This window comes from Penicillium roqueforti (genome assembly GCF_015533775.1).
Source record: "Penicillium roqueforti strain LCP96 04111 chromosome Unknown scaffold_49, whole genome shotgun sequence".
In the NCBI taxonomy this organism is placed as follows: Eukaryota; Fungi; Ascomycota; class Eurotiomycetes; order Eurotiales; family Aspergillaceae; genus Penicillium; species Penicillium roqueforti.
Genome location: NW_024067613.1, coordinates 55,050 through 80,178, shown reverse-complemented (window position 1 = coordinate 80,178; position 25,129 = coordinate 55,050). Strand labels below are relative to the sequence as shown.

General features: G+C 45.8%; 10 protein-coding genes across 10 annotated transcripts; 3 read left to right on the top strand and 7 right to left on the bottom strand.

The window, feature by feature from the left end:
• Positions 1–223: 223 nt before the first annotated feature.
• LCP9604111_9513 (uncharacterized protein) lies at positions 224–2,100 on the bottom strand (the record flags this gene model as incomplete). The annotated part of the gene is made up of 5 exons (XM_039077776.1): positions 224–451; positions 527–627; positions 693–1,092; positions 1,156–1,824; positions 1,888–2,100. 5 exons carry the CDS (start codon positions 2,098–2,100, stop codon positions 224–226), a joined length of 1,611 nt encoding a protein of 536 aa, XP_038924515.1.
• Positions 2,101–3,227: 1,127 nt separating this feature from the next.
• LCP9604111_9512 (uncharacterized protein) lies at positions 3,228–3,514 on the top strand (the record flags this gene model as incomplete). The annotated part of the gene is made up of 2 exons (XM_039077775.1): positions 3,228–3,375; positions 3,420–3,514. 2 exons carry the CDS (start codon positions 3,228–3,230, stop codon positions 3,512–3,514), a joined length of 243 nt encoding a protein of 80 aa, XP_038924514.1.
• A 426-nt stretch (positions 3,515–3,940) lies between these two features.
• Positions 3,941–4,793, bottom strand: LCP9604111_9511 (putative 2-hydroxychromene-2-carboxylate isomerase; the record flags this gene model as incomplete). The annotated part of the gene is made up of 4 exons (XM_039077774.1): positions 3,941–4,144; positions 4,201–4,484; positions 4,563–4,662; positions 4,719–4,793. 4 exons carry the CDS (start codon positions 4,791–4,793, stop codon positions 3,941–3,943), a joined length of 663 nt encoding a protein of 220 aa, XP_038924513.1.
• A 385-nt stretch (positions 4,794–5,178) lies between these two features.
• On the bottom strand, positions 5,179–6,857 carry LCP9604111_9510 (MFS transporter; the record flags this gene model as incomplete). The annotated part of the gene is made up of 4 exons (XM_039077773.1): positions 5,179–5,324; positions 5,381–6,132; positions 6,193–6,576; positions 6,634–6,857. 4 exons carry the CDS (start codon positions 6,855–6,857, stop codon positions 5,179–5,181), a joined length of 1,506 nt encoding a protein of 501 aa, XP_038924512.1.
• Positions 6,858–8,264: 1,407 nt separating this feature from the next.
• LCP9604111_9509 (SNG1 family protein) lies at positions 8,265–9,803 on the top strand (the record flags this gene model as incomplete). Its single annotated transcript, XM_039077771.1, has 1 exon — positions 8,265–9,803. One exon carries the CDS (start codon positions 8,265–8,267, stop codon positions 9,801–9,803), a length of 1,539 nt encoding a protein of 512 aa, XP_038924511.1.
• Positions 9,804–10,008: 205 nt separating this feature from the next.
• Positions 10,009–10,611, bottom strand: LCP9604111_9508 (uncharacterized protein; the record flags this gene model as incomplete). The annotated part of the gene is made up of 1 exon (XM_039077770.1): positions 10,009–10,611. One exon carries the CDS (start codon positions 10,609–10,611, stop codon positions 10,009–10,011), a length of 603 nt encoding a protein of 200 aa, XP_038924510.1.
• A 712-nt stretch (positions 10,612–11,323) lies between these two features.
• On the bottom strand, positions 11,324–12,163 carry LCP9604111_9507 (RibD family protein; the record flags this gene model as incomplete). Its single annotated transcript, XM_039077769.1, has 1 exon — positions 11,324–12,163. One exon carries the CDS (start codon positions 12,161–12,163, stop codon positions 11,324–11,326), a length of 840 nt encoding a protein of 279 aa, XP_038924509.1.
• Positions 12,164–14,593: 2,430 nt separating this feature from the next.
• On the bottom strand, positions 14,594–16,755 carry LCP9604111_9506 (uncharacterized protein; the record flags this gene model as incomplete). The annotated part of the gene is made up of 5 exons (XM_039077768.1): positions 14,594–14,782; positions 14,837–15,760; positions 15,814–16,018; positions 16,077–16,407; positions 16,518–16,755. The coding sequence occupies 5 exons, from the start codon at positions 16,753–16,755 to the stop codon at positions 14,594–14,596; spliced, it is 1,887 nt and encodes a 628-aa protein (XP_038924508.1).
• A 758-nt stretch (positions 16,756–17,513) lies between these two features.
• Positions 17,514–17,998, top strand: LCP9604111_9505 (uncharacterized protein; the record flags this gene model as incomplete). The annotated part of the gene is made up of 2 exons (XM_039077767.1): positions 17,514–17,641; positions 17,713–17,998. The coding sequence occupies 2 exons, from the start codon at positions 17,514–17,516 to the stop codon at positions 17,996–17,998; spliced, it is 414 nt and encodes a 137-aa protein (XP_038924507.1).
• A 3,561-nt stretch (positions 17,999–21,559) lies between these two features.
• On the bottom strand, positions 21,560–24,573 carry LCP9604111_9504 (uncharacterized protein; the record flags this gene model as incomplete). Its single annotated transcript, XM_039077766.1, has 4 exons — positions 21,560–21,959; positions 22,017–22,250; positions 23,230–24,143; positions 24,205–24,573. 4 exons carry the CDS (start codon positions 24,571–24,573, stop codon positions 21,560–21,562), a joined length of 1,917 nt encoding a protein of 638 aa, XP_038924506.1.
• Between the last annotated feature and the right edge of the window lie 556 nt (positions 24,574–25,129).

Sequence of the window (25,129 nt, the reverse complement as noted above, 5' to 3'; positions counted from 1 at the left end):
TTGGAAAAACTCCATTTGTTGTTCAGGTTCTATATTCACTGCAATCATTCTCATCAAGGTAGCGGATAAGACCGCTGAATCCGTATAAAGCGCTCCATAACGCCTGAATTTAACATTATGTGTAAAAAAGATAATTGTATATTCATCTCGAATATTTTTGAAACCGTCAAGTGCAAATGCAAATTTGTAACATGCACCCACCATCATCCGCCCTCACTAGGAGCTAGTGGGCAAATCGGAAGTCCAACTTTTTGTTGCCCTCATCTTTCGTTGTTCTCAAGTAATGCTGTTTCTGATCTGGACTCATAGCATTCCAAAGCTGCTCACGTTTTTTGTTCCTCCGCATATAGTAGAGCTTAATGAAGATGGTGACCAAAACGTTCCATCCGACAAGAGCCAGAAGGATCTTGTTTCCCTTTCGGTAGTAGGGTTTATCATCCGTTCGGTAGATCTGAAAAAGAAGATATGTTAGGCATAAAACCAACCAACGATATAAAAGGATATCCCGGGGTATCACAAAACATACGTTTGAAGAAATGATAGAGCCTGTTTGACAAAGCATGTTATATACTGCACTACCCACAGTGCGAGTGCGCACAGAACCGGCGTTCCGCGAGATCAAGCTGACTATAAGAAGAACGGGGTCAGAGGATTCGGAATTTGAGATGTTGTGAGAAGATATTAGTACTAACCATTGATAGAATGGACATATGGAGAACCAATGACCAGAACTGTAACTGCGTACCAACTCCAAGGACTTGCAGTCACCGGCATCAGCTCTAGTGCCATCAGAAGAGGGAAAACCCAAAAGGAATAAAATAGTAAAATGACCATGCGGTTGTTGATCTTTTCAGACACCCAAGACCAAAAGATGAGTTGGATCAGGAATAACACGGTCGCAGGAATGGTCAGGAGATTGACCTTGAATGTATCAAAGCCAAGTGACCTTAAAAATAGGGTCACATATGCTGATTCAGGATTAATAGGAACCAGCAGCGTGAGACTGATCAAATACATTGGCCAAAGATCGTAGTCCATGAGAGCGTCCCGCAAAAGTTTCAGTGTCAGACCTTGACGATTATGCATGCCACCCTGTTATAATCACAGTCAGTATGTGTATGGATGAACTTCGAAAAGAAATCCCTTTATACGTACCTTTGCCGGATCATCTCGTAGGACTCGATTGACCATGATAACTTCCTCCCTCTCTGAGAACCAACCATCTTTCCCTCGAAACCAGCTTGCTGTTTGCGTCGGACTTGGAGGTAGATAAAACCAGGAGATGACACCAATAGTGAAGGTAACAGCACCCTCGAGCACAAACAGCCACCTCCAGCCTTCCCAGCCGCCGATGGATCGCATGTGCAGAATTCCAAATGCCAAAAACGCCGCGACGATAGCAGTACCGCTGGAACAACAGTAAAAGAAGGCGATTCGCATGGGTAGCTCATTATTTGTATAGAAGTAGGATAGGTAAAGAAGTGCGTCAGGAATAAAGCCACCTTCTATCAGACCGAGAAGTGCTCGAGTAGCATAGAAGCTGTGCTCGCCGCTGACTAGGCCCTGGCAAATCCCCACTACACTCCAAAGAACCATCTGAATGGGAATCCATACGTCGGGGCCAAGCTTTTTGGAGATCATTTGAGACGGCACCTCTGCGCACAGGAAGCAAAGATAGAATATGGTCATGCCGTAGTTGTACTGGTTAGTTGATAGCCCGAGGTCATCAAGCATTCCGTCGGATAATGCTTGTCCGATATTACCACGATCCAGCTGAAGTGCGAAGAACATCAGACAGACCCAAGAACAGATTCTGTAGTCGAGCTGTCATGTCAAATGTTAGTCGGTGGTCCATAGTATAGGAATCCTAGGAAAGGTCTTCATTACCCTTCTAACGAGCAGCTGCTCTTCCTTCTCCGTCCATTCGGCAAGTGGATCATATCGATGTTTTCCTTCGTACTCCGCGATGGGTTCATAGAACTCGACTGAACCACCCGCAGCCAAAACTCCACTTTTTACAGCATTCTTTGTGGTCGGAACCGGCGTCTGTTGGACTATCGGCTGCTTTGAATCAAGCGATGATAAGCTTTTGCTTGACATTATCAATTTTGAGTCTGGTTGACAACTTCCACAATATGGATTTGAGTCTTTCCTTACAAGATATATATTGTCACTCGTGCCCTACACCTAAGATTGCGCAATGCTCGTAGCGAATGTCAATCCGACGCTATCTGGCATTGTGCAGTAGTGCCGCGGGGAAAATCCGAAGGAATTGTATGTTTATAAGGTGACATTTGCGCCTGTGATGATGAATCAAATGCTTAGTATGTGCAGGATCAGCATGGCAAGGGCAAATCCGGTTAGATGGAGGGGTTCACGAAAGATAGTGCTAATGCAAATAGATCGCTTAGGAAGACCGACAAGACTGCGTAACATGGTTCAGACCAAATAGGACTTAGCTAGGGCCGGTCCTTGATTGAACGACATGTTGCCATTCAATGCGGGATCGCGTCACCAAGTGAGTAAAATAATGACTTTACCCCCTCTACTGAACACATAGTTCGCATATAAACTTGGACGATAGTATAGTATCGAGTAAATATAAGGTGTTGTTAGATTTACCCCCCTGCCTCAAATTTCAGTACGGAGTACGACCTTCCAGATTGGGTGCGACCATGGATTTTGCCATATATTCTGGCCGTAAAAAACATTCCTTTTTTGATCAGAGAAATTAGTACATTCTACTTGATCCCTATAGGATTTAACCCCTTGACGATGAAGCAGTTCTTGATGAAGCAGTTGATATGACAAAAGTGACCTGATTTTGTTAGTGGCTTACATATAAATTGCAGGTAACTATCTAGAGCGGCATAAAATCTCAAACGGTGTGGAGGGCGGTATGGCGGAATAAGTTTTCGGGTAGGTGCCGGCCTAATTAGGAAGGAGGGTACATACATCAACACCTCAAATATATTCAGCATTCAGTATCTCAAATTATCCGTTACTTCCTCAGAGAATGCTAGGTGGGAATTTACCACATAATAAGAGAGAATCAAAATTGTTGTGGTGGCCACGTACCGATCACATGCCGATGCCTGGCTTCACCTAGCTATTTAGCTAGATCTCGATCATTGTAGAATCTAACCTTCTTCATCTATCTCTCACCTCCAAAAGAACATATATATCTGGTATGGTATATTTCTTTCTTTGTATAATTCTTAGACACGATGCTGTCTCCAGATTACCGAAGAGGAGGCCCTTGCAGCTACTTCTATAATGGATTTAGCGGGGAAGATTTCACTTTCTGCTTCCGATTTATTGCCGAGTTCCTGGACATTGAAAGGACAGACCCAGCCGGAAAGTTTTACCTTCGAAGTAAGTCACTTACTCCTGAACTTTTATAGGCTAACTTGTTCTAGATCTTTGGGTGAATCTTGCCACAAAGGTCAAGCTTTGGTTTGACAGCGTTACTGCTAAGAGCAAGCATTCTGCTATTGCCCATGGAAAGTGGTAGATCGTGCTACGATATTTGCAGGAGATCACAAAGAATGAATCTGTCTCGGGTGCGACACGCGAGCTCTTTGCGGAGCTGCCACCTCGAGTCGCCGGCGTAAAGTGTAAAGCCGAGCCAGCTGCTCCTCCCTTGAGGATCTTCTTCCGAGGTACCCCAATCCACGAAGGAGCCGACTCGTGAAGGCTTATCATTAACTTCTCAATATATCGAGTATTCTACAAATTAATTTCAGTTCCTGGGTCTTTCTTGTCGTAGTAATATTACTATTCATATACATATGAGTTAGCCGCCTATCTACCAGATATTGAGACTGATAATCTAGGAAATGTTATTTCAAATCAAATGCGGCTGGTAGGTCAATCTGACGTCTATCTAAAGGGTTGTGAAGGGTCGGTAGTGACCAGGACTAAGCTTCAACACGTCGTGCTAGAGTAAGACGCGGAAAGACTTGTCTAGGTTTGCATCTAGTTGCAAAAAATCCACAAGACGTCCCAAATGATCAATTCCCCAGAAGCTTTCCTTTGACCCCTGTGCATCTATGCAATCAAACCAAGGCAAACCAAAGCCGCCGGAGTTGACGACCTGTTGTGTGTTTTCATCCAAAATGTCTTTTGTCTCGGTACTTTTGAACTGTTGAACAATATTAGAGAAGAAATACGAGTCATTTGAGCCAGAAAAAAACGCACCTCATCCATGATCCGCTTAGCGTTTTCGGGCCCAAGTTCACTTTCAAAGATAGGAGAGAAACCGGGCTGAGTGAGGACATTCGCGTCACCCTCTTCCCAGAAGCCACGATAGATCTTATCCATGATGGGGATAATCTTATCGGGGCATTGTTTAGCCACAAGGCATAGAGCAAGCTGGACCTCCGAAGTGGACGCTGGAAATGCTTCTGGGAGCGCTTCGGACATGGGAACATGGAAGCGACGAGCCCAGTAAATGCGTTCTTGATTCAACCATTGGGCCTTGTCTACAATGGGAGATTAGCATATAAATATAGAATCCGTAGTACATAGCGTTAGAGATAGAAGAAAGAAGAGAAACCTACTCTTGACAGCCAAAGGGGGCGTGTTCTTGCACAACTGGAACAGTCCTCGCACGGAGACGGGAACATATTCAATGTCACATTTTGCAAAGACAGGGGACGTCTATCGACAATCATTAGCTTTCTCATTCATTAAGTCCTTCGAGATGTTCGACTGACTTTCAAAGCATGGAACGCAATCCAGGCAAAGGGACTGCCAATGTCGAAATATAAGGTTATTTTAGGAGCAGCCATAATCGGAATAGGACTGTATTATGATAGACCGTGAAGATAATACACCTAGATCAGGATTGAGACTTTGCTCTTTATATCGACGACATTATTTTATGATTATTCATATTAGGGGATAGGTTGAGTTATACTCTCCCAACGGATTTTAAGCTCATTAGGTTCGGGTGGATTTCTTAGTGGAGCCCAGACTCAACCTTCAACATTTTGAGGGTTGATCTTTTTGAAAAGGGGTATTTTGGATACTGGGACACAATAAGATTGAGTTCCACGGACTAGGATGCCTTGTAGAGAATAATTACAGGTACTAGAGGACATCGTCATACCAATTAATTCAACTATGTACTACCACTCGGCATTATAAAGCATGTCACATATTGAGAACATACCATCACTTACTATTCTCCGCGGTTTGATATTTACTCAAAGCCCTCAATCTCTTTCCACCCTTGAAAAAAACCCACGGAACAGGCAAAAGTGCCACTGAAATAAACCCAAGCACGCTAGAGGCCCACCCTGTACCGAGCCTGGTGTACACTATAAGACATGTAAGAACATACTTTTCATTATCATCATCAAATGAAGACACTCACTCTGGACGGTAAACAGAGGGAACGCAGCTGCAAGTCCATAACGGGCCAACCCATTGGCGCTCATGGCACTTGCGATAGTGAGGCCATGATAAGTATCAACCAGGTACTGTGTTGTGCTCACAAAGACACATAGATTACCCCATCCAAAAACCACGATTGCAACGACGGGACTTGCCCAGGAGATATCGGCTCTGGCAGTCCACGCAAACCAGAACAATCCGATCGGCAGTCCAACACTACCTATTAGTGCTGGATAGAGGCGATATTCAGGTGGTGTTTGCCCCTCCGGATGATTTGCGACTTTCGGAAGGTAAAGAAAGACGTTGCAGAGTATGACTGTCACAGTTCCGAGTAGACATCCGACGACAATAGCCAAGAAGACAAGGCCGGAGGACTCGATATTGAAATGATAGGTACCTTGGAAGATCAATGGAAAGGCTGCGAAGAACGAGAAGAGTGTCGCAAATTCACAAGCAACGTAAAGGCAAATAAAGCCAACGATGGGTTCGGTCAGGAGCATATGGATAGGGCGGAGGAGAGAAATGGTTACAAATAGGCGTAGCTTGGACGAGAGAGGTGCTGATGGGGGGGCTTCTAATCCTAGTTCCCGGGCACGACGACGCTTGATGATAGGATGAAAAGTCTCTTTCGCAATTGTAATTGTGATACCGGTCATGATCGCGAAGAAGATCGTTGTCCACTGTGTCCAACGCCAGCCTTTCCGATTGACGACGAAACTTCCAATAACCGGCCTAAGAAATAGTCAGCGAGACGGAGAACTTGGCAAATAGGATAATTCGGAAAATATTGACCCCAGACCAGGACCCAGAAAAGGCGTGAGAATAAAGATAGCCGAGGGAAGAGCGCGGTGGACTGGTTTGAACGTCTCATTGATAGTTCCGGCCGCAATCGCCAGAGTTGGTGCATAGCAGAAACCAGCCAAGAAACGTAAAACACAAAGCCCAGAAAACGTGGGACAAAACCCAACACCTAGAGTAAACAAAGTTCCCAGAGTTATCGCTCCGACGTAGATTGGGTATCTCCCGACAGTTTCAGAAAGAGGTCCTCCAACGATAGGACCAAGGGCTAGAGCAAAAACGTAGAGTGACATGGGTAATATAGCGACGGTGCTGCTGACGCCAAATTCCTCCATGAACTGCGAGTGAGCCGGTGAGATAATAGATACTCCAACACTCCTTAATAACATGTCAGATTTGAAGTCACCTTCACATTGCGCGGAAGGAATAACCAACGTTGTAAAAGCCGCCCATGCAATCATCATCACTTGCAGAACTTTCTGAATTGTTGGCCAATTGTAAGGATTGCTCGGATCATTATCCCAATCCCATGTTTCACTGCTTTTAGGCTTTTCTGCAGTATTGACGAATGCCAGGTCGAGCGTATCGTCGGATGATGACTGTAAAACATCAATGGTACCGTGTGTAGCAGCCTCCAGGCCGTCATCAAGTTGCACCATTTTGACAATATCCTTGGAAGGTAAACAGATAAGAAGCAGAGAGGTACATATCGTTACGACGCTCTCTTATGAGGAAGGATCGAATGCAACGATAGGGTAATCGTTAATTGGCGAGTATTCCGAGGTAGATTACTTCTCAATAATCCTTCTTAAAACCTATGCCGAGGTTTCTATCGTCCTAAAGCAGTATTTGAAGCCCATTCGAGGCGGCTAAAGCGAGGGCCGCCTGGGAATATCAGAAATTGGCCTGCCGAGGAATATTTTGATTATTCAACATTGATTACTCAACATCGATTATTCAACATTAATTATTCAATATGACTCTGCATTTGTGAGACCAATAGACGGAGATTGGGTAAAATGTTGATTGGTGTTGAGATTTATATCTGGCTTGTTGAGGAAGCGTTCATTGTGGTTGAGTATAGAGAGATTTGAAGATTCGTGGCAATAACTAAGGAATAACCTAGCGTATTAGTGATATTTTGCTCTCGCATCCTGCGCGTGTAGCATCAAATAAACTTGTCCCATTCCTTTAAAAGGAGCATCGAGCTTGGGAATACCCTTCCAATCAGCTAAAGACAAAAAGGAGTCGATATCTTGCTCATCATCACCGAGTAGTGCCATTCAGCTGTGGGTTTTCACCTCCCCCGGAAGTACCATTATCACCTCCATTCTGCTCTCAATCCGGACTGTAACTCGACATTACCGGTAGGGTGAGATATTCACAAAAATCACAGAACCGGAGTCATACACGCGGAGAGGTGATCACCAAGGAGTGGTGCAACACCGCAAGACAGCGAAGAAAGGTTCCACCGGTGATTTCCGGAAGTTGACCATCATGATTTAATATGCTGGTGTTATTAAGATGATAAAAAACGGACCGGATTGGGATTGATATCGGTAGAGGACAGTTGAAGGCCATTTCCCGGGCCAAAGAGATAAGATCTTCGGCCTGGTTATTCAGGCTGGGATCCTTCCCAAAACGGTCGCCAAGTCCGGATTACATAATAAGGAAGTGGAGTCGACGTTAATCACTGTGGGGCCCGAGAATCCTTCCGCCTCTGCCTTGGAACCTTCGATCAAGTGGCCTGACTTGTTTCCCCTTTATCAGGATATGTCGTCATAGAATCTTGACACAGAATCTTGAGGTAGATGTTGACTCTACACCTCGTAGGGCTATGAGTTCAAAATAATTCGTCTCACCCTATCTTTCCGAAAGCCTTTCGGCCTTTTAAACTCTGCCGACCCACTTACAATCCCCTCCGGGCTTCGGGACTTGATACCTGTTTTTGACCGGGACTCGTTGCTTCGGAGGTCGAAAGGCTCATCACAGACTTCTTACATCTATAGTCTGACATTCATATCATCGCCCTCATCTGGTATAAAGCTATCGCTCCACCGGGTTACATGCAGTTCTATCCCAGAGCGCGAGAGCAGCGGCCTAGCATCCACCACCCATCTGTTCGGCCGCGTCGATTCGGCTTGCTAAAGGCATCTGCTATCAATCTGCTTCTGCTCCAAATTCTATTCCTCGGTCTATTCTGTTACCTATTCGGATCCCTTTTCCAGCAGTCTTCACACATTCATAACATTAATGTTTTGTTTGTAGACTACGACGGTGGTGCGATAAGCGACGCGGCCCGCGCTGCGTTTCAAAGCCTCAAAGGACCCAGCTTTCCAACCCTTGTTGAGCGATCTGCCTCAGCGTACCCCCAGCCCGGCTCGATTGAAGGTGCAGTCTGTGACATCAAATACTGGGGAGCATTATACACGACAGCAAATGCGTCCAACGCATTAAGTGCCGCACTCGCAGGTGGAGCAGCTGCATCTTCGTATGATAAGAACAATGTTCTCACCATGGTGTGGAATGAAGCGCGCTACCCAACGGTGATTGACACCGTCCTTGCAGATAGCATGAAAGTATTATCGGAAACTGCACGTTTGGCGTACTCGCAAACCAACGGGAAACAGTCTCTGCAGAGTGTCAACAGCTCCGATCCTGCTGCGATTGCAGCGTTCTACGATCCTTGGACATTGGCCGACAACAATATTCAACCCACAGAACAAGGGTCAAGGGTTGTCTACAACACCCTAGTTATCATCTTGATCGTAATCCAAGAGTTCTTCTTTCTTGGTACTATCAATGGTTTATACGTTCAATTCAAACTCTACACCTCGCTGTCAGCCCATCGCATCGCTATTGCGCGCCTAGTCATCTCTTCAATTTACACACTTGTCGGGTCCATATGTACCGCCGGTGCAATCTGGGCATTCAAAAGTGGCTGGAGTGTTAATGGAAACCAGTTCGCACTCAATTGGCTGGCATTATGGCTTTTTGCACATGTGAATTTCCTCGTGCTAGACACTTTCACCATCTGGCTTCCGCCTCCCTACGTGCCGATGGCGCTGATATCGTGGGTTGTCTCGAATGTCACTTCCATTCTTCTCCCATTTGAGCTGGCACCTGCTTTCTACAAACTGGGCTTTGCCCTGCCAGCACATTCCGTCTTCCAGGTACTCATCGACATATGGTCTTCTGGCTGCAACCCCCAACTCTATTTCGCGCTGCCTATTCTCTTCGTTTACGAGATTCTTGGCATCACGTCCAGCTCAATCGGTGTTTATAGAAGGGCGCATTACGCGTGCATTGAACAGGAAATCGAAGAAAAGGCTTGCAAGGAGCGGGTGACGGCTGCAATCCTTGAGAAGGAAGAGGCTCAACGGGTCAGACGGCAAGCGTCACGTCATGCCGAAAGAAGCGGAACATCGGACAGCGAGGATGAACGAAGGGCTGCTTTGGAAAGACGAGACACAGTGACGTCGCCCAGTGAACAAGAGGAGTTGACCAACATTATTCACCGTGAGATGACTCGGCCGGATATTGATAGAACATCTAGCAGGAAAGATAGTACCGGCCCATCTTTTCCCTTGGCTTACAGAGATTAAAAAACACCAATGCGTTGCTCTGAATGATAAAAAACGATCTCACCACTCTATACTATCTAGAAACTATGTAATTTAGGATTTGTATGATATTCTTCATATTTCCAGCCCACAATACAAAGTGTCCTCTACTTCATCTAGAACAAACATCGATTCAAGTAAGAACTGTTATAGAGAAGACCATTCGCGCGACCTAACAAATCTACAATCACTTACCCGCCGCCTTCTTCCCCTTGTATGGCTCCTCAGCAAAATCAGCTATCGGAGTAGCCCAGCTCGGACCAAGCAGCAGGCGCGCAATATGGTCATCATGGCTGGGATCCATCTCAGCTTCATCTTCACGAGCGCTTCCAAACACCTCAGGCATCTTATATGGCTCTTCCGGAAGGTCAACTACCTCTTTAGCCCATTTCGAACCAAGAAGCAATCGTGCAATATAGTTATCATCGCTGGGATCCAACTCACTTTGCTCGTCGGTCTCATCCTCGCTATTAAAAACAACGATAGAGCGAGTAAACGTGGACGATTCAAGGATCATTTGGGCGAGCGCATTTGCAACTATAAGATTACTATTTATATCACTCTTGAGCAAAGCGATTTGGCGTGGCATTTCTCTCTGAAGGGTGTCACAAAGCCGGGTGAAACGAGCGTCCTTCCCGACCTGTACACAGATGCGTGCCAGACGAGAAATTGCGTTCAACCGTTCAATTACCAGCATGCGATTCTCTGGCTTGGAGCGCAGATCGTGAATTCCTCGCCGGAGAGCAGTGAGCATACGCTCGTGCTGTTCACTATCGTTTAGTGGCGGCATTGTCTGTAGAGCCCGGAAATGTCTGTATATCTAATGGTTAGTACCTAGAGATGGTCGATGAATTCCAGGCTCCGAGCACTGATCAAGAGGTCCGCCCTGATGGAGTCCCGATGATGTGGACATCGGGGCTATTTAATTGTTTTTGGTTCCTATTAGTTCAGAATTAAATCCTCCGAAAACAAAGACCATTATTGCAGATAAAGAAAGAAATGAATGACACAAGGCTATTTTTAATGTCTTCTGTTATGTCAGAAATATTATTCGAATTGAGTTCAAGCAACTACGATAGTCCTCAATATATAATGCTGCGACTAGCGTTGAGTGTTGATTTGAAGATATTTGATCCGGTGTTCCCAAGTGGATTCCCACAGTAAAGTAGAAGTATGTTCCTTATTCTTCATACGGAAGTCTTCCCTCAATGCCTAGGGACAAAACGCACGACATGACATATTTTTGATACATACGTACAGGCCTTCCAATTGGCTCGTGGTGGACAAATGGGGTCAACGGAAAGTTTGGGATAAACTGTACGCCGGTGGAGTGGGAAACATGACCTAGCAGATGAAATAGTGTAATGTTTTATTGACAAGTTGCCACAGTAAGGCCACGAGACAAAACATATCGAAGTCTGGGCTGGAATCCTCAGATCGAAGGAACATGCACTTGAGGGTTGATCAATTTTAAAAGGTAAAAAGATCCAAGATGTTCTCTCTCAGTCATAGAGCTTGATCTGCCCACAAAGAACGACATCTTCCCCAAATGGGTACCATTTGACATTCTTCAATCTCGCTGCGGAGATCGCATTTCCATCCTCGTCAAAGCGCCTATCAGGGGAGACGACCACGCCACCTTCACCCAACCACGTGGGAGCAATAGTAACAATGACGCTGTCCAGCAAAGACATGTAAAGCGGGCACAAAAGGGATTTGATGACCTGGCCACCACCCTCTACCATCACGCTGTTGAGACCGTTCGATTTCAAGGTGACGAGCAAATCTGGCCAGTCAACCTGATGTCGGCCGGTGTGGGTTCTAAGCATTTTGACTGGGATAAATCTTCCGCCGTATTTTTCCAGTAATGCTTGTTTCTTGGCGTTTGGTTTCTCAACTGCGGTGATGATCCATGGTGCAAGGCCACGCCCCTCTCTGCAAAGTTGGAACAGCTTGCTGTCGTCTGAAAAGTCCCATCGGGCTGTCGGATCAATCACAACTGGTCTAGGCTGGCCATCTAGGCCGGGCTTGCCATAACCCCCAACTCCTGTGATTCGACAGTTGAGACCGGGATCGTCTGCCACTGCTGTACCAACGCCAATGATAATTCCGTCATGGCGAGATCGCAGATAATGAGTCATTGCCTTGGATTGGGGTCCAGAAAGAACTGTACGTGCACCAGGGGACAGAGCTAGAGAAGCGTCAAGCGAGGTCGCGAATGTGAGTGTTGTGAAGGGGAGATCAGACTCAGGTGCCGAGCCATCCCGAGGAGGTAGATGAGGCTCTAAGAAGCCCCTATCTGAATCTGGAAACTCCAGTGCATCTCTAGGTGCTGAGGTCATCTTGATCGTTGTGGGTTTTGTATGGTTCACTCAATAATTGTTGTTGGAGATACGAAAGATCGATCTGAAGGTCGGCCTCGGCGGTGGGATCAAGTTTATATTGATGCCTCAGGCGTAGAGGGCACGGACCATGCCCAACAACACCGCGCGTCCGCCGATCCTTTCTTGCAAGAGCGAGGGCTTTACGCAACACCCTTGAAATCCACAATTCTCCGGTCCTACGGAGAAGGTCCTGGTATTTTAGTTACATTCGCTTCATTCCAGGGCGATTTTGATGCTGTTCGCTGTAATCTGCTATCTGCACTAAACTCCTTCGGGTGGAGAAAGAAAAATATTGGGAGTTCAGTTGCTTCGTCTAAGCATGGCGTGGAATTTCCCACATGACTCCCTCATTCCGGTGGACACGAGACGTCGGACAGTCTAAACTAGGCCATAATAATATCTGGAGATCGGATCTACGGTTTTTTTCGAAGAGTAACATTCTGAGGAACTGAAGCCAAGAGATAATGGCTCCATTCGTAACATTCCTTGTAGCAGCCTATTGTGTAGCATATATACATAGTCTTTTCTATAGGCATAAACCACAGCTAAGAATTAAACTCAGGTAGAATCAATAAATGAATCAATTGAAAGTCTCCTTTGGATGGGTACACACTGTACCCTCTCCCCGACGAGAAGTTGCCTTCAGAGACACTCCTTCGGAGACTGTTATCGTTCAAGTCCGTTTCTTTTCATTCCTCTTCTTAAAGGTCGAAGCATTGTAGATGGTTGAATGTGGATTGTTGATTGAAGTGGTTGTTGGGATACAGGATCCTGAAGTAGCTGATTGAAATCATTCGAGATGTTTTCTTTTGGTTTTCTTTTCTTTTCTCTTTTCCTTTCGTCTTTGCTGTTGTTGCAAGCCTGCAAATGGTCCTGAAGCCGAAACCCATCACAGTAAGGCTGAATGTGAATGATAGAAGTGGTTGACTGAAGTTTGAATGCGGATGCTTTGAATGTAGGATCTTGAAGTGGTTGATAGAAGTTGCTGCTTGAATTGGGCTGATTGAATGTGGTTGATTGAAATAGATGCTTGAAGTGGATGTTTGAATATGGTTGAAGTGGAATTTGGATAGTTGATTGAAGTGGAGCTTGGATATGGTTCATTGAAGGATTGAACGTGGTTGATTGAAATTGGTTGTTTGAAGTAGTTGATTGAAGTAGATGCTTGAAGTAGATGTTTGAACGTGGTCGATTGAATGTGGTTGATTGAATGTGGTTGATTGAATGTGGTTGATTGAATGTGGTTGCTTGAAGTAGATGTTTGAACGTGGTCGATTGAATGTGGTTGATTGAAGTAAATGGTTGAAGTGGAATTTGGAAATCGACACTTGAATGTGAATGTTTGCTTGTCGAGGCGACCATACTTTCACCACCACAGCAAACGGTCTTGAGAGTCTCCTTTAATTGGGTACACGCTGTAACCTCTTCCCGACGAGAAGTCTCCTTCAGAGACACTCCTGCGGAGACTCTGTCGTTCAAGACCGTTTCTTTTCATTCCTCCTCTTAAAGGTCGAAGCATTGTAGTAGTCGGATATGGATGGTTGATTGATGGTTGATTGATGGTTGATTGATGGTTGATTGATGGTTGATTGATGGTTGATTGATGGTTGATTGATGGTTGATTGATGGTTGATTGATGGTTGATTGAAGTGGATGCATGAAGTGGATGAGTGGATGTGAGCACACATATCTAGTACAGTCAGCCCCATGTCATCAGGTATTATAGACCACGATGATGGATGATGAAGAGTAGGTGATAACACAGATGAGAAACAAACCTCATAAAGTGGAAGATGGACGATAGATGGTGGATGATGGATGATGGAAGAAGGTAGAAGGTAGAAGATAGAAGGACAATGTGGTTGGGTTGGCTGAAGGATGAAAGTAAGAACAGACAAGTCATGTGATGGATGATGAACACGATGTGGGATGTGGGATGTGGTTGGGTTCATCCAATATGATGAAGAGAGAGAAGAAGTAAGTACAGAAGTGGGAATCGGCCTGTTTATATAGCTGGTTTTATTGCAAACGATGCAAAACTCGAACGTCTCGCTTAGCTCGAGTGCAAACAACCCTGGAAAGGAAAGAACAAATAAATGAACAAAGGAAGGAAGCAAATAGCAAACTGGAAGTGACCTGGAAGGTACCAACGATCTATGGAGTCGTTTCTTACAAAATCCATACAGCTCCATAGCACTCATTAGGCAAACGGTACTGGACTGACTTGGTGTCATTTAAGGGAAATATGGAGATTATCCCTATGTTCAAGAACATATCCATGGTAACCTCGATGTCTATTGCCGCTAGACTATTAAAAGTGACTATGCTGATCAGACAGTGGCAAGGTTTCAAGCGGATTTTTAATGCCGTCTCATTCAATATCAAGCATCACAGCCCAGTGGAACAAAGAGGGCCGTAATTTGCTCCATCAAGATATCGCTGAGCCCAAGATGAGCTACCCACACAGGTCTGGCAGTAGAATAGACTCGTCGGATCGTACTTTTTCTTGATTCGCGCTAACAACACGTAGTTTGTACCATAGAAATCCGTCGCCCATAGGGGATCATTGCGATCAGCCTTTCTTACAGTCAGTAAAGTTGTTAATTCGCCGCAAAAGAAGAATATTCATGCCTCGTTCATGTAGCTTCCAAGGAATGGATCGAGCGCTCTCATAGCAGCTCCCTTGATATGAGTGATATCATGTTCGACAGTTTGAGCAGATGAGTAATTCACCCAAGATCTAGCCACGACGCTGACAATATAGGTAGATCGCCAGGCAGGATTCACACTGGAGTACTTGTCAGATGCTCCAGTGAGAACCTTTCCACCCCCGACGAGCTCAACATTAGCCAATGCACACTCTTCAGAATTTCCCGCAGTGACACCAATCATGTTGCGAAGTGAAGGGCGACTAGTCGTCAAGGCAGCTTTGCTAAACATCTGTGATGTCATAGCCGAGTTGGGAGACCCAGCCCTCACTGGCTGGGATATACCAGAGAGGGAGTGGAAGTATGCCCCATACGTTGGGAACTCATACCATATAACTGATATACGAAGGAGTGTACCGTTATACTTCTGCAATGTCTGGAAAAGTGTATCGAAAACTTCCAAAGACTGGACAAGGGACTTGTTCATGGCCGCAACAACATGCATATAGCCAGGTGTTTGGTTCATCATAGGGCTGTTAATAGACCAGGATCCATAGCCGGAGAATCCTGCATCCATGATATTGGGATATTGCTGGTAGATATCGGTAATCGCGTCTAAGAGTGAGTCCGTGTCGTTGGCGAGTGGAGTGATTTCGAGCGACTGTGCGACAACAGGCTTGCTGGGATATACTTTGACAGCCATCGACGTGACGACGCCGTAAGTACCACCACCTCCACCTCGAATAGCGTAGTACAGATCCGAAAACTGACAAGGATTCGCTGTGACGATATCGCCATTTGCCAATACAACTTGGGCCTCTAGTACTTGGTCTGCGGCAAGCCCGTAGTCATGACTGGCTGGCGAGTGTCCTCCACCCTGTGTGTAACCTCCAATGCAACCAACGGTCTTTGGAACAAAATCAGAACTTTGCTTTTTGTTGGGGGAAGAATTTCACCAACCGGGTCTCCCCCGCCAACAACCGTGAGATTGCGCTGAAAGGCAACTTTGTATACATCTCGCCAAACATAGCCTCCGCCAATAATGATTGCAGAGCCAGCCCAATTGCTTCTCCTACATCCATTCGATGGAGTATACCTTTGTTGGAAAGATATTCCCTTTCGAATGTACTTGATCCAAATCTGTAGTCCTCCATAGCCTTCAGATCTACAACGAAGTGATTAGTCAGAATAGTACCTTTGTTGAATCATCGTGTGTTACTAACTTCCCCAACATATCGTGCCCTGTATTCCTAATGACGAGGCGAACATGATTCTCCTGTGCGAATTTGATACCAGCTACTACCTCCTCAGGCTCTGTTGCATTGATGGTATACACTGGAGCTGGACCAAGCGTACATGTGCGAGGTGATTGATGGCGCATGTCAATCGGAGGGCAAGCATCTTCTGTAGGACCAAAGTAACCGACGGGGGAAAGTTGTTGGAAAGTGGAATTCGACCATTGCGAATACACATACGCGCATTCATCCTCGTCTTCGTAGGTGCCGGGGTAACATGAGATAGCGACTGGGAGATTGCGGACCAGCTTTCCAGATACTGTTGTATTGAGGGATTCCCATATTCTCAATGAGGGCCAACATGGATCTCCTGGGGTCTAGATAGTGAGTTAATCTAAGTCGATGTTTTTCGTGTTGTTTTTCGCTTACGCATTTGCATGAAGCCTGAAAGGCCGCATACGTTAAACCAGCGAATTGCAACAACGAGATTAGCTTTGGTACCATCGCTAGACTTGCTAAAAAAGTAGACTTGGATGTTGGACTTAGGAAGGTATCTACGGTAGACATGATCTCTTTCTAACCATACAGGAACATTTTCCTGGGGTGTCATGTGGAAGGCTACCCGGTAACCTGCATGACAAACGCGAGTTTCCCTGCGTCGAGTCATCTTAGGTGTACTTTTTGTGATTATCAAAAAAGCTGGACAATCACAACAACTTTCAGATCACGGATATAGGTCTCAATTGTCGGCGGCTAACTTAAAGGGCTCGAGGAACGGCCTATCAGGTATAACACCTATTCTAGGATTCCTAAAAAGTCTAATAGCGAAAAAAAAAAAAACGCTGCAGAGTCACTCTGTTTGTGGAGTCTCTTTTCTAATGGACAAAACGAAAATTTCGAATACAACGACAGGGGTTGAGAGGTCGCTCAATTTAAATCCGGGCTGCATATCTCAGCGCTTTGGATGTCGCCGCCCTGGGCCACTGATGACCCAATAAACAAGCAATCACCTTCATTCACAGGCAAAATCTCGATTCATCCAAAAGTGAGGGTTATAAATAGTTTCTCGGGGTATTCGGGGTGTCCTACTAACATCATGGGTGCAGTTATACGGAGGATTACCATGCAGACTCGACATAATTCGTTTCATCTAATCTGTGTTACCCTCGTTTTACCCCCTCTTTGGGTCGATTTCACCATTGGCAGGGTTCCCTGGTCTTTTCTTTTGCGCAACGGTAAATTACAAACCAAGTAATTGTAGCCTATCACAGTCCTTCCCAGCTAGCTTGTGCACAAACAAATGAGTGGAAAGATTACCTTATGAGCTTACCCCCTCATGACCTATTCGCCATGAATCGAATTTGAGCGTCCTGTCTGTTGTCACTTACTAGGCAAAAAGTCTACATACAGTGCTGCGTCATGACTATGGAGATTCTTCCCACTCCCCAAGGGATGGGAACTGAACTCTCAATGACCGGCCTCATTGCTATCACTTGGACGGGAACAGGAGTAAGCATCCTGTTTACGTCTGCTCGTATCGCGATCCGAATCGTGTATGTGAAGCGTCTACTAGCGGATGACTATTTCATGCTGCTTGCCTTGGCTTTTTTGATAACGAACGCAGTATTACAGACTCTGCAGGCTCCACACATCTATTATATAGTGTTCAATATGACCGGGCCAGATATTGTCGACCACGGACTTCGCTACACCCACTACGAGTTTGCGATCATTGGAATATTCTGGTCCGTGCTATGGAGCGTAAAAGCCTCATTCCTAGCACTCTTCTGGATGATATCCAATGGGTTGCCTCGGTACCGGCGGGTCTGGTGGGCCACCGTTGTGTTCGCAGCCTTGGCATATATCGGATGTTGGATTGGGTCGGTGTACACTTGTCACCCGCCATCTAATTACTTCAAGTTCGGTAGACAACCCGTTTCTTAAAACCTTCAGCCTCTATGTCTAACAATTGGTAGGGAAATGCTCAAAGCCAATTGATCAGAGAGGATCTGTTATCTCCATATCATATAGCACCGCAGTCGATATCCTTACGGACTTGTTGAGTACAAAGACCCCATCTACTTTCGTGTCAATTCTTGATTTAATACCATTAAACAGTCATGTCACTCCCTCTTCGAATCATCTGGCATGGAAAGATCAATATGCAACAAAAGATCGGGTTAGGGATAGTGTTCTGTCTTGGGATCATAGTTATCGCAGCGGCAATTATCCGAGCGGTTGCTATCACCGGAAAAGCATATTCGGACCAAGCAGCACTTGCAGTATGGAGTGTGGTTGAATCGTCAATCTGTAAGTTGGCCGCTCGACATCTACTATAGAATCCTAATACCAATCAAGACAGCTATCATCGTCGGATCCCTACCTCCATTCCGATCTATCATATCTACCAAGCCAGACAGCAAGCAGTCCCCTTCTAGCTCCTCCGGTGTCACGCCCAACTTCCATGATCGAAACCATTCCACGCGCGGAGAACACCGGTCGGACATAGCCAGCTGGAATGAGTCTCCGTTGTCACTACACGATCTTGGGAATATAAATTATGTAATGTGCGCACAAGATGTGTACATAAGTGGAGGTCAAAGGGCACGGGGGTTGAATAATGTGCCTAGTGCATCGCAAGAGGCCCTTAAAGGGGATATAAAAATAATACAAGAATTTGTAAGTTCGACATTATATATATTCTCATATTATTGTTGTGAAGCGCGAAGAGCTGACTAGAGCATGTTCATAGAGCATAGTATCTTCTAAATGATGTTTTATGTACGTACGTGATGGTCTCTGATGGATATGATATATATTTCAAGTAGGTTTGCCATTATCACATTCAAATATAAGCACCAAGCACTAGAACCAACTAGAAAGAGACAACCGAGGCTACTTGTACGAGTACGAGTCAATTTGGATTGAATAGGCTACACTCAACATAACAATCCGCAAGCACCAGAGAAAAACCAATGATGGACCACTTGGGAACAAGCAAAGATTCGAATACAACTTCGCTCTTAGGTACTCTCATACTCATCGTGTTGAGAGATACCCAGATCACAACCATCACCGAGACCGTCTCGGCTGAGCCAGCATTCCCACGCTTTGGGTAGGCTTACTCTGTGACACAGCTTTTCGCCCATGTTCCCAGTCTATTCATAGATGAACCCGTCCTCCTTTTCGAACATTTCGGACCAACGGATTTTTCCGGTGAGGCGAAGGTGATTGATTTCCTCCATATCGTCAAGATTGGCACATCTTTTGATGAGCCCAAGCATGTCGCAAAGCAAACGCTTTGCCAGCCGCTTGATACCCTCCGCCTCCATTGCGCATGAGGATGTAGCCTGAACGTAGTTCTCAGTGGTGGGTCCAACGGGCGAATTATCAGTTCCGTCATCAGAGAAAGCAGAACTTGGATCGCTTCCGTATCATGTCCCCGTCGAATTCAAGACTAGGCATCGCGGATCATTGCCTTTCTGCCTCCAGGCAGTCGTGTAGTCCATCATTCAAATGCGCTGTAATCGACGCTAAATGGTATGGTCCTAGAATAGGAACAATTTCGGTGATATATGTGGGAATCGGGGCGTATCAAGATCTGAACCTCAAAACGGGAAGGTGCGATAGGCGGTTCGGCACCCTGGGATTTTTGCTTAATTGTCGATGAAAGAAGACGCGCAAGACGGCTTTTTCGTACGTGGAAACGAACCCATACTTGACATTGAGATCTTTCATATAACATGCGAATCGTCCGATTGCAATTCTGAACTCCGGTCTTCCAGGCATTGTCAATCAAATCCGTCAAGTCATGCATCAGAGTCCAGGAGCCTTAAACCCACTAACAAAATTGATAGTTGCCTGCCTATCCATAATTACAGCGTCATGGTTATGTTTCCAGAGCATTTATAGTCTATAAATGCAATGTTATAGCCTTGCGAGCCGAACACGGCACTTGTTGTCTGGCTTATGTTATGTTAGAACCTTTCCTAAACGCCGATCTCGTCGCCGCTGAATGTGCTCATTAGAGAAGCACGATGTGCAATGAATTTCGAGTGCCGTGAAGAAGAAAGAAAGTGGGAGGAGGGCAGGCATATAGACCGTGGGTAGATGGAGGCTGAGAAGTAGATAGAGCCTAAATACGATGGTGATCATATATATAGAGAGAAAAAAGGTGCTTCAACTCGTCAGAGTGAGAGTGGACAGGGAGGAGAAGGAAGAGAGAAAGTGGAGAGAGCTTAGTATCTGTTAAATAGCCTGCCATGTTTGTCCTGTTTGATAAGCTTCATCTAGCTACATAAGTAGTTCTCTGTTTGTTTGCAGAAAAAAATCCTCTCTCTTTCTCTCTCTATCCCTTTGATTGGGCACCCGTCAGTTGGATTTTGTGGTCTCAGGACGCCATCTAGGTGCCTCAAGTACTCACCCCTCGTTAGACTACATCTCAACTCTCCCTCTTCTCGTCTACTTACGCACAGTAAGCCTCAATATATAGGAAGGTGAGAAGCTTGGGGACTTGTGGGGTCCCCGCCGAAGTTTTCGCCTACCCTGGGGCTTGTACTCACTCTACCTTTCCAGAAAACCTCAAGTTGGCCGAGTGATCTCAGCCTGTCAACCCGATGGCGCCAAATACTGATGGTCCACGGCACGCAATCTCTCAGTGGGGACACGGGTAAAGCATAATTTCACCCTCTACCTTGAACCTATCGGGAAGAAACAGTCCTATGACTTCACCGCAAACAAATGCCTAGGAGATGATACCATTTTGGACATCGATTCGATCCTAGGAATCCAGCGTGACAAGCCTATCCTATTTTCGATCCCGCAGAGGACAGTGTCTACGGGAATACCGGAGGTGCCCAAGAAACGGAAGAGAGAAACAGTGACCTCCTTGAGCGAGGCCGACAAAGCCAATTACAGGATATTCGGAAGAGAAGAAATACATTGATTCCTCGCGAAGACAAAAATCAACTACCCCCCGTCTGACTGGAAGACAGCGGCAGCAGCCGATATTCCAGATTGTATTACCGCTGTTCTTTTTATGCTTGTTGCCTACCTCCTCTACAGGTATGTTCCTCTTTTTCCTTCTCTTAGACTGCGTGTTGTGCTAACAACAGACATATGTAGGCAAGGACGGAAGGAAGAACGTAAAGGCAATACCAATGCCATACTTTCCTACAAATATCACAGAAGGAAGAAGAAAGAGAAAGTAAAGAGAAGTTGAAGTATTCAAAGTGGCCGACTTGTGGGCCTTGTTAGTTATGCTAAAAGCACCGTCATATTAACCAAGAGTGCCTATATATAGACAAGTATAAGCCTAAAGACAATAAAGTGTCCGTGTTCCCCTAAGCAAAGTATCGTTCCACCTCCTTACTACAATGAGACTTAACAGGCCCATCGAATAGCCCTTCCAATAAAGATTTGCCAAAGCAAGTGAACATTTCGCATGAAGCCACTGCAGGGCTTTCACGCGCTTATGAAACGGTGATGGACGACGATCCACTGCTCTGGTATCCCTCAGTGCTGACAATCTGGTAGTTATGCGAGCCGAGACTCAATCCAAGAGAAGCCCAAGCATTGAAGTGATTTGCAGTAGTGACTGTTCCGCTGGTGCGTTTAGTCCGGCGGATGGACCAATACTGGTTGAACGTCGCAGTCCCCGAGATAGAAGGCTGATTCACCTGCTGGTGTGTATAGATATCGTAGACTGATCCATCGCTGGTCACAGTTCCCTTGAAGGTCATGCTGCTAGCTGGGTTGTAGGTGCCATAGCTTTCCAGGATGTAATATTCGACGAGGGGGCTAGTGGTCCACCCGTAGACAGCGAGATAAGCATTTCCGGAGGGATTGAAAGAACCGGAAAAGTTGATGTTTCTAACATGGTGTACTGTAAGTATGTGGACAATAGAAAACTAGGTGGACTCGACTTACCGAGAGCTGCCAGTAGCCCAGCCTTTGCCAGAGGTGAAAGATCCGCAGTTGGTCCAGCTAACGCTGTATTGGCCCGAAGCACCGTTGGTATAGGAGACACTGCCACCTCCATTGGTCCAGAAAGAGTAGAAGTAGCCATTGCTAGTTCCTTGCTCGCTCGTGGTGATCGCTCGCTTTTCCAGCTCACTGGGAAGCGCAAAGGCAGTTACGGCAGCACAAGCAGCCACAAAGAGGCTTGAGAAAGAGACCATAATGAAGGGTCGGATATTGTTGATAATTGAAGAAGACGAATGAATTGAGATATGTTATTTTATGGCAGAGAATCCCTTCAGGAGAAGAGCTTTTATATTCACAGGAGGATGTGGGGCGTGTTTCCAAACAGTTTCATATCCTGAATGTCTTGGTTCAATTTAGCCAGCGAGCCATTTATCCCGTACTTCAGCAGTCACAATTGCACCAATCATCCACGGACCATGATTCCTTTCCTACCAAGTCTTAGCGGTAGTCCATCACCTCAATTAAATCCATGTATCATTCAACCAGCCTAAAATTTGGTTTATCAGTGATCCAAGCTAAGAGACTTACAGCCAGACCCTTTAGGCGGCTAAAGTTCGTCGCCGAATGAAGACAAGAATGTTGAAGATGTCAGCCACAGGCACAGGTGCAAATGCGGGGAAATCCATCACCGCTGTAATAGGTGTAGCTGGGGTTAGCCCAGGCTAAACTTGATATCAGGCAATATAAAATCCGGCAAAAAAAAAAGATGCATGATCATCTACCGTATTTTGATCATCAGAGAAATCGACATAAAGTCACCGAAAACGTGACAAGGTGACCGATCCATGGATCAGCGGATGTTTATTTCGAATCCCGAGGTCTTGGCGATTGCGTAGGTAAGCAGGAGCACGTGCCAAGAATATTGCGGTCATGTAGGTCTTGGCATCAAGGCTTGGCAAAGGTATACTTACTACTAGACTCCCCCGAATATAAACCAGGAAATACTTGTTTTCATATAATAAAAATTGCATTCTAGTTTGCATTATATTCAGTCATAAATAATCAATATATCTCATGTACAAAACAAATTGAAACTGTATCAGGGTCAACGCCAACCGGGAATATCGCAAAAAGAAAAACACCGATATGCAATAAAAACACAATCAATAGCAACCGATTCAAAGATCATCAATGCATAAGAAGCCAAGTATCATACGGAACACCCCGGGGCTGAGTCTTTCCATCCCGGCCAGTCGAAAACAAGACCGGCTCGAAATCACAAGCTGCAGAGTACTGCCGGATCAACTGACGCCAGTAGCACGACTCGGCAGCAGGAGTAAGGTACCGATCGCGGAAAGTGCGCACCGCATTATTAGCGATACGCTCCGCAATCGCAGGGTTATCAATGAGATAATCGATCTTGGGCGATAGATCAGACCAATCCCGGTCAACCTCAATATAATTTGCATCCGGGCCAGTTGATACCAGCGCCGCATGATGAGCCTCGCGCCATTCAAGCGCATGTGAGATGACCACAGAACGGCAGTTCAGAAGATACTTCCCACGCCCAGAGAAGCTCCGGCCCTCTGTGTGTGCGAGGAACATGTACCGACAGTGGTCTTCAATGGGCAGAAGATTAAAGCGGATATCATTTTGATCATCCCAGTCAATAACACGCACACTAGCCCAACTACGTCCCAACGCAGACTTGAGGAGTTTGCTCCGGACGGGCGGGTTCGTCGCCAGACTGCCGCGCCATACGAGCTGCTTTTTCTTCTCCTGGAACTGCAGGCCCGGAATATATGTGCCATCTGCGGCAGTCTGGCCGTCGTCGATTGCGGCAATGCGACGGCGCACTTCATGGTACGGCCCAATCTGTACCTCTGGCCAAGCCCAGTAACCGAAGTCGGGCATTAGCCAGACTGAGGTGTCTGAGTCACGCTTTGAGTAGGCCCAGATGGGACTTGGGGCGGTTGTGTCTTCTGCGAAGTCTTCTGTGGTGAAGATGAACTCGACGCTGGGTAGGAGGTGGCGGTCTGGGAATGCTGTCAGGGCGCGGTGGAGGGAGTTCAATGTGGCGCGTGCTCGAGATGCTGTAACAGGCATGGGGGCGTAGTCGACAATATATAACTGAATACCATATATTAGAATCAGATGCTCTCAAGTCCACAAGGGTCAATATTTCACTCACCTCTCCTCGATCAATTATTCCCCGTACCATACCATCATCCACTGTCCTGGAATTGAGCTCCTTATAGGAAACAAGCTTATCTTCTTTCACTTTAGATGACTTGTCAATCTCAACAAACAGCTTTGGGAAAGCAATGCGGCACTGGTCCTCAGAGAGACCGTGGTTGTTTCCATCGCGCTCAACAACAAACTCCCAGCCAGCGGAAGAGTTCACGGTAGGTGCACAGTATTGCTGTCGTGATTGTGTCTTTAGATTAAATTGTGATGAGAGCGAGGGTGCACCTGTGCCGAGGACAAGGAATGCAAGGACAAACAGAGACACCACTGCGCCGATAGCCAGGTAGCGGAATGAAGGGCGTTGGGAGAACATTCTTTCTCGAACAATTTCACTTTTGCCCATTCGAATGTTTAAGCTTCAATTTCCATATGAGTTCTCAGCCTAGAAGAGATGAAGACTTGGTAGTTATTTTGTGGGTTGATGTCATTTGTGCTCTGATTGTTTCCATGGCAACGGTCCTGTGTGTCCTGTGTGGGCTACATGCTGAGGGTTCATAGACATATTCTGATTGAATTTAATAGGTAATGGGCACAGGTAGACCAGTAGGCTCTATCTCGATCGCAAAATATATTTATATCGTTCTTGTCTACCAAATAGAAATGCAGGTCAAACTGCATAAAAGATCTTTTCCAAAATGAAACAAACTGTGCACAATCGAATATATGATCCAGATAGGATTATTATGTACATAAGAGCGAGAGTGCCATAGCGAGTCGATATATGCAAGGGGTATCTCAACAGGTCATGAAAGGAAATGGGCAAACGAAAGAATAAAGTAGGAGGTAAAGGTAAAGGTAGACTTAGACCCGTAATAATGAAACACGAAGCAGGGGAAGCAAAGCTGAAGCTTGTCCACGGACATGTCCGC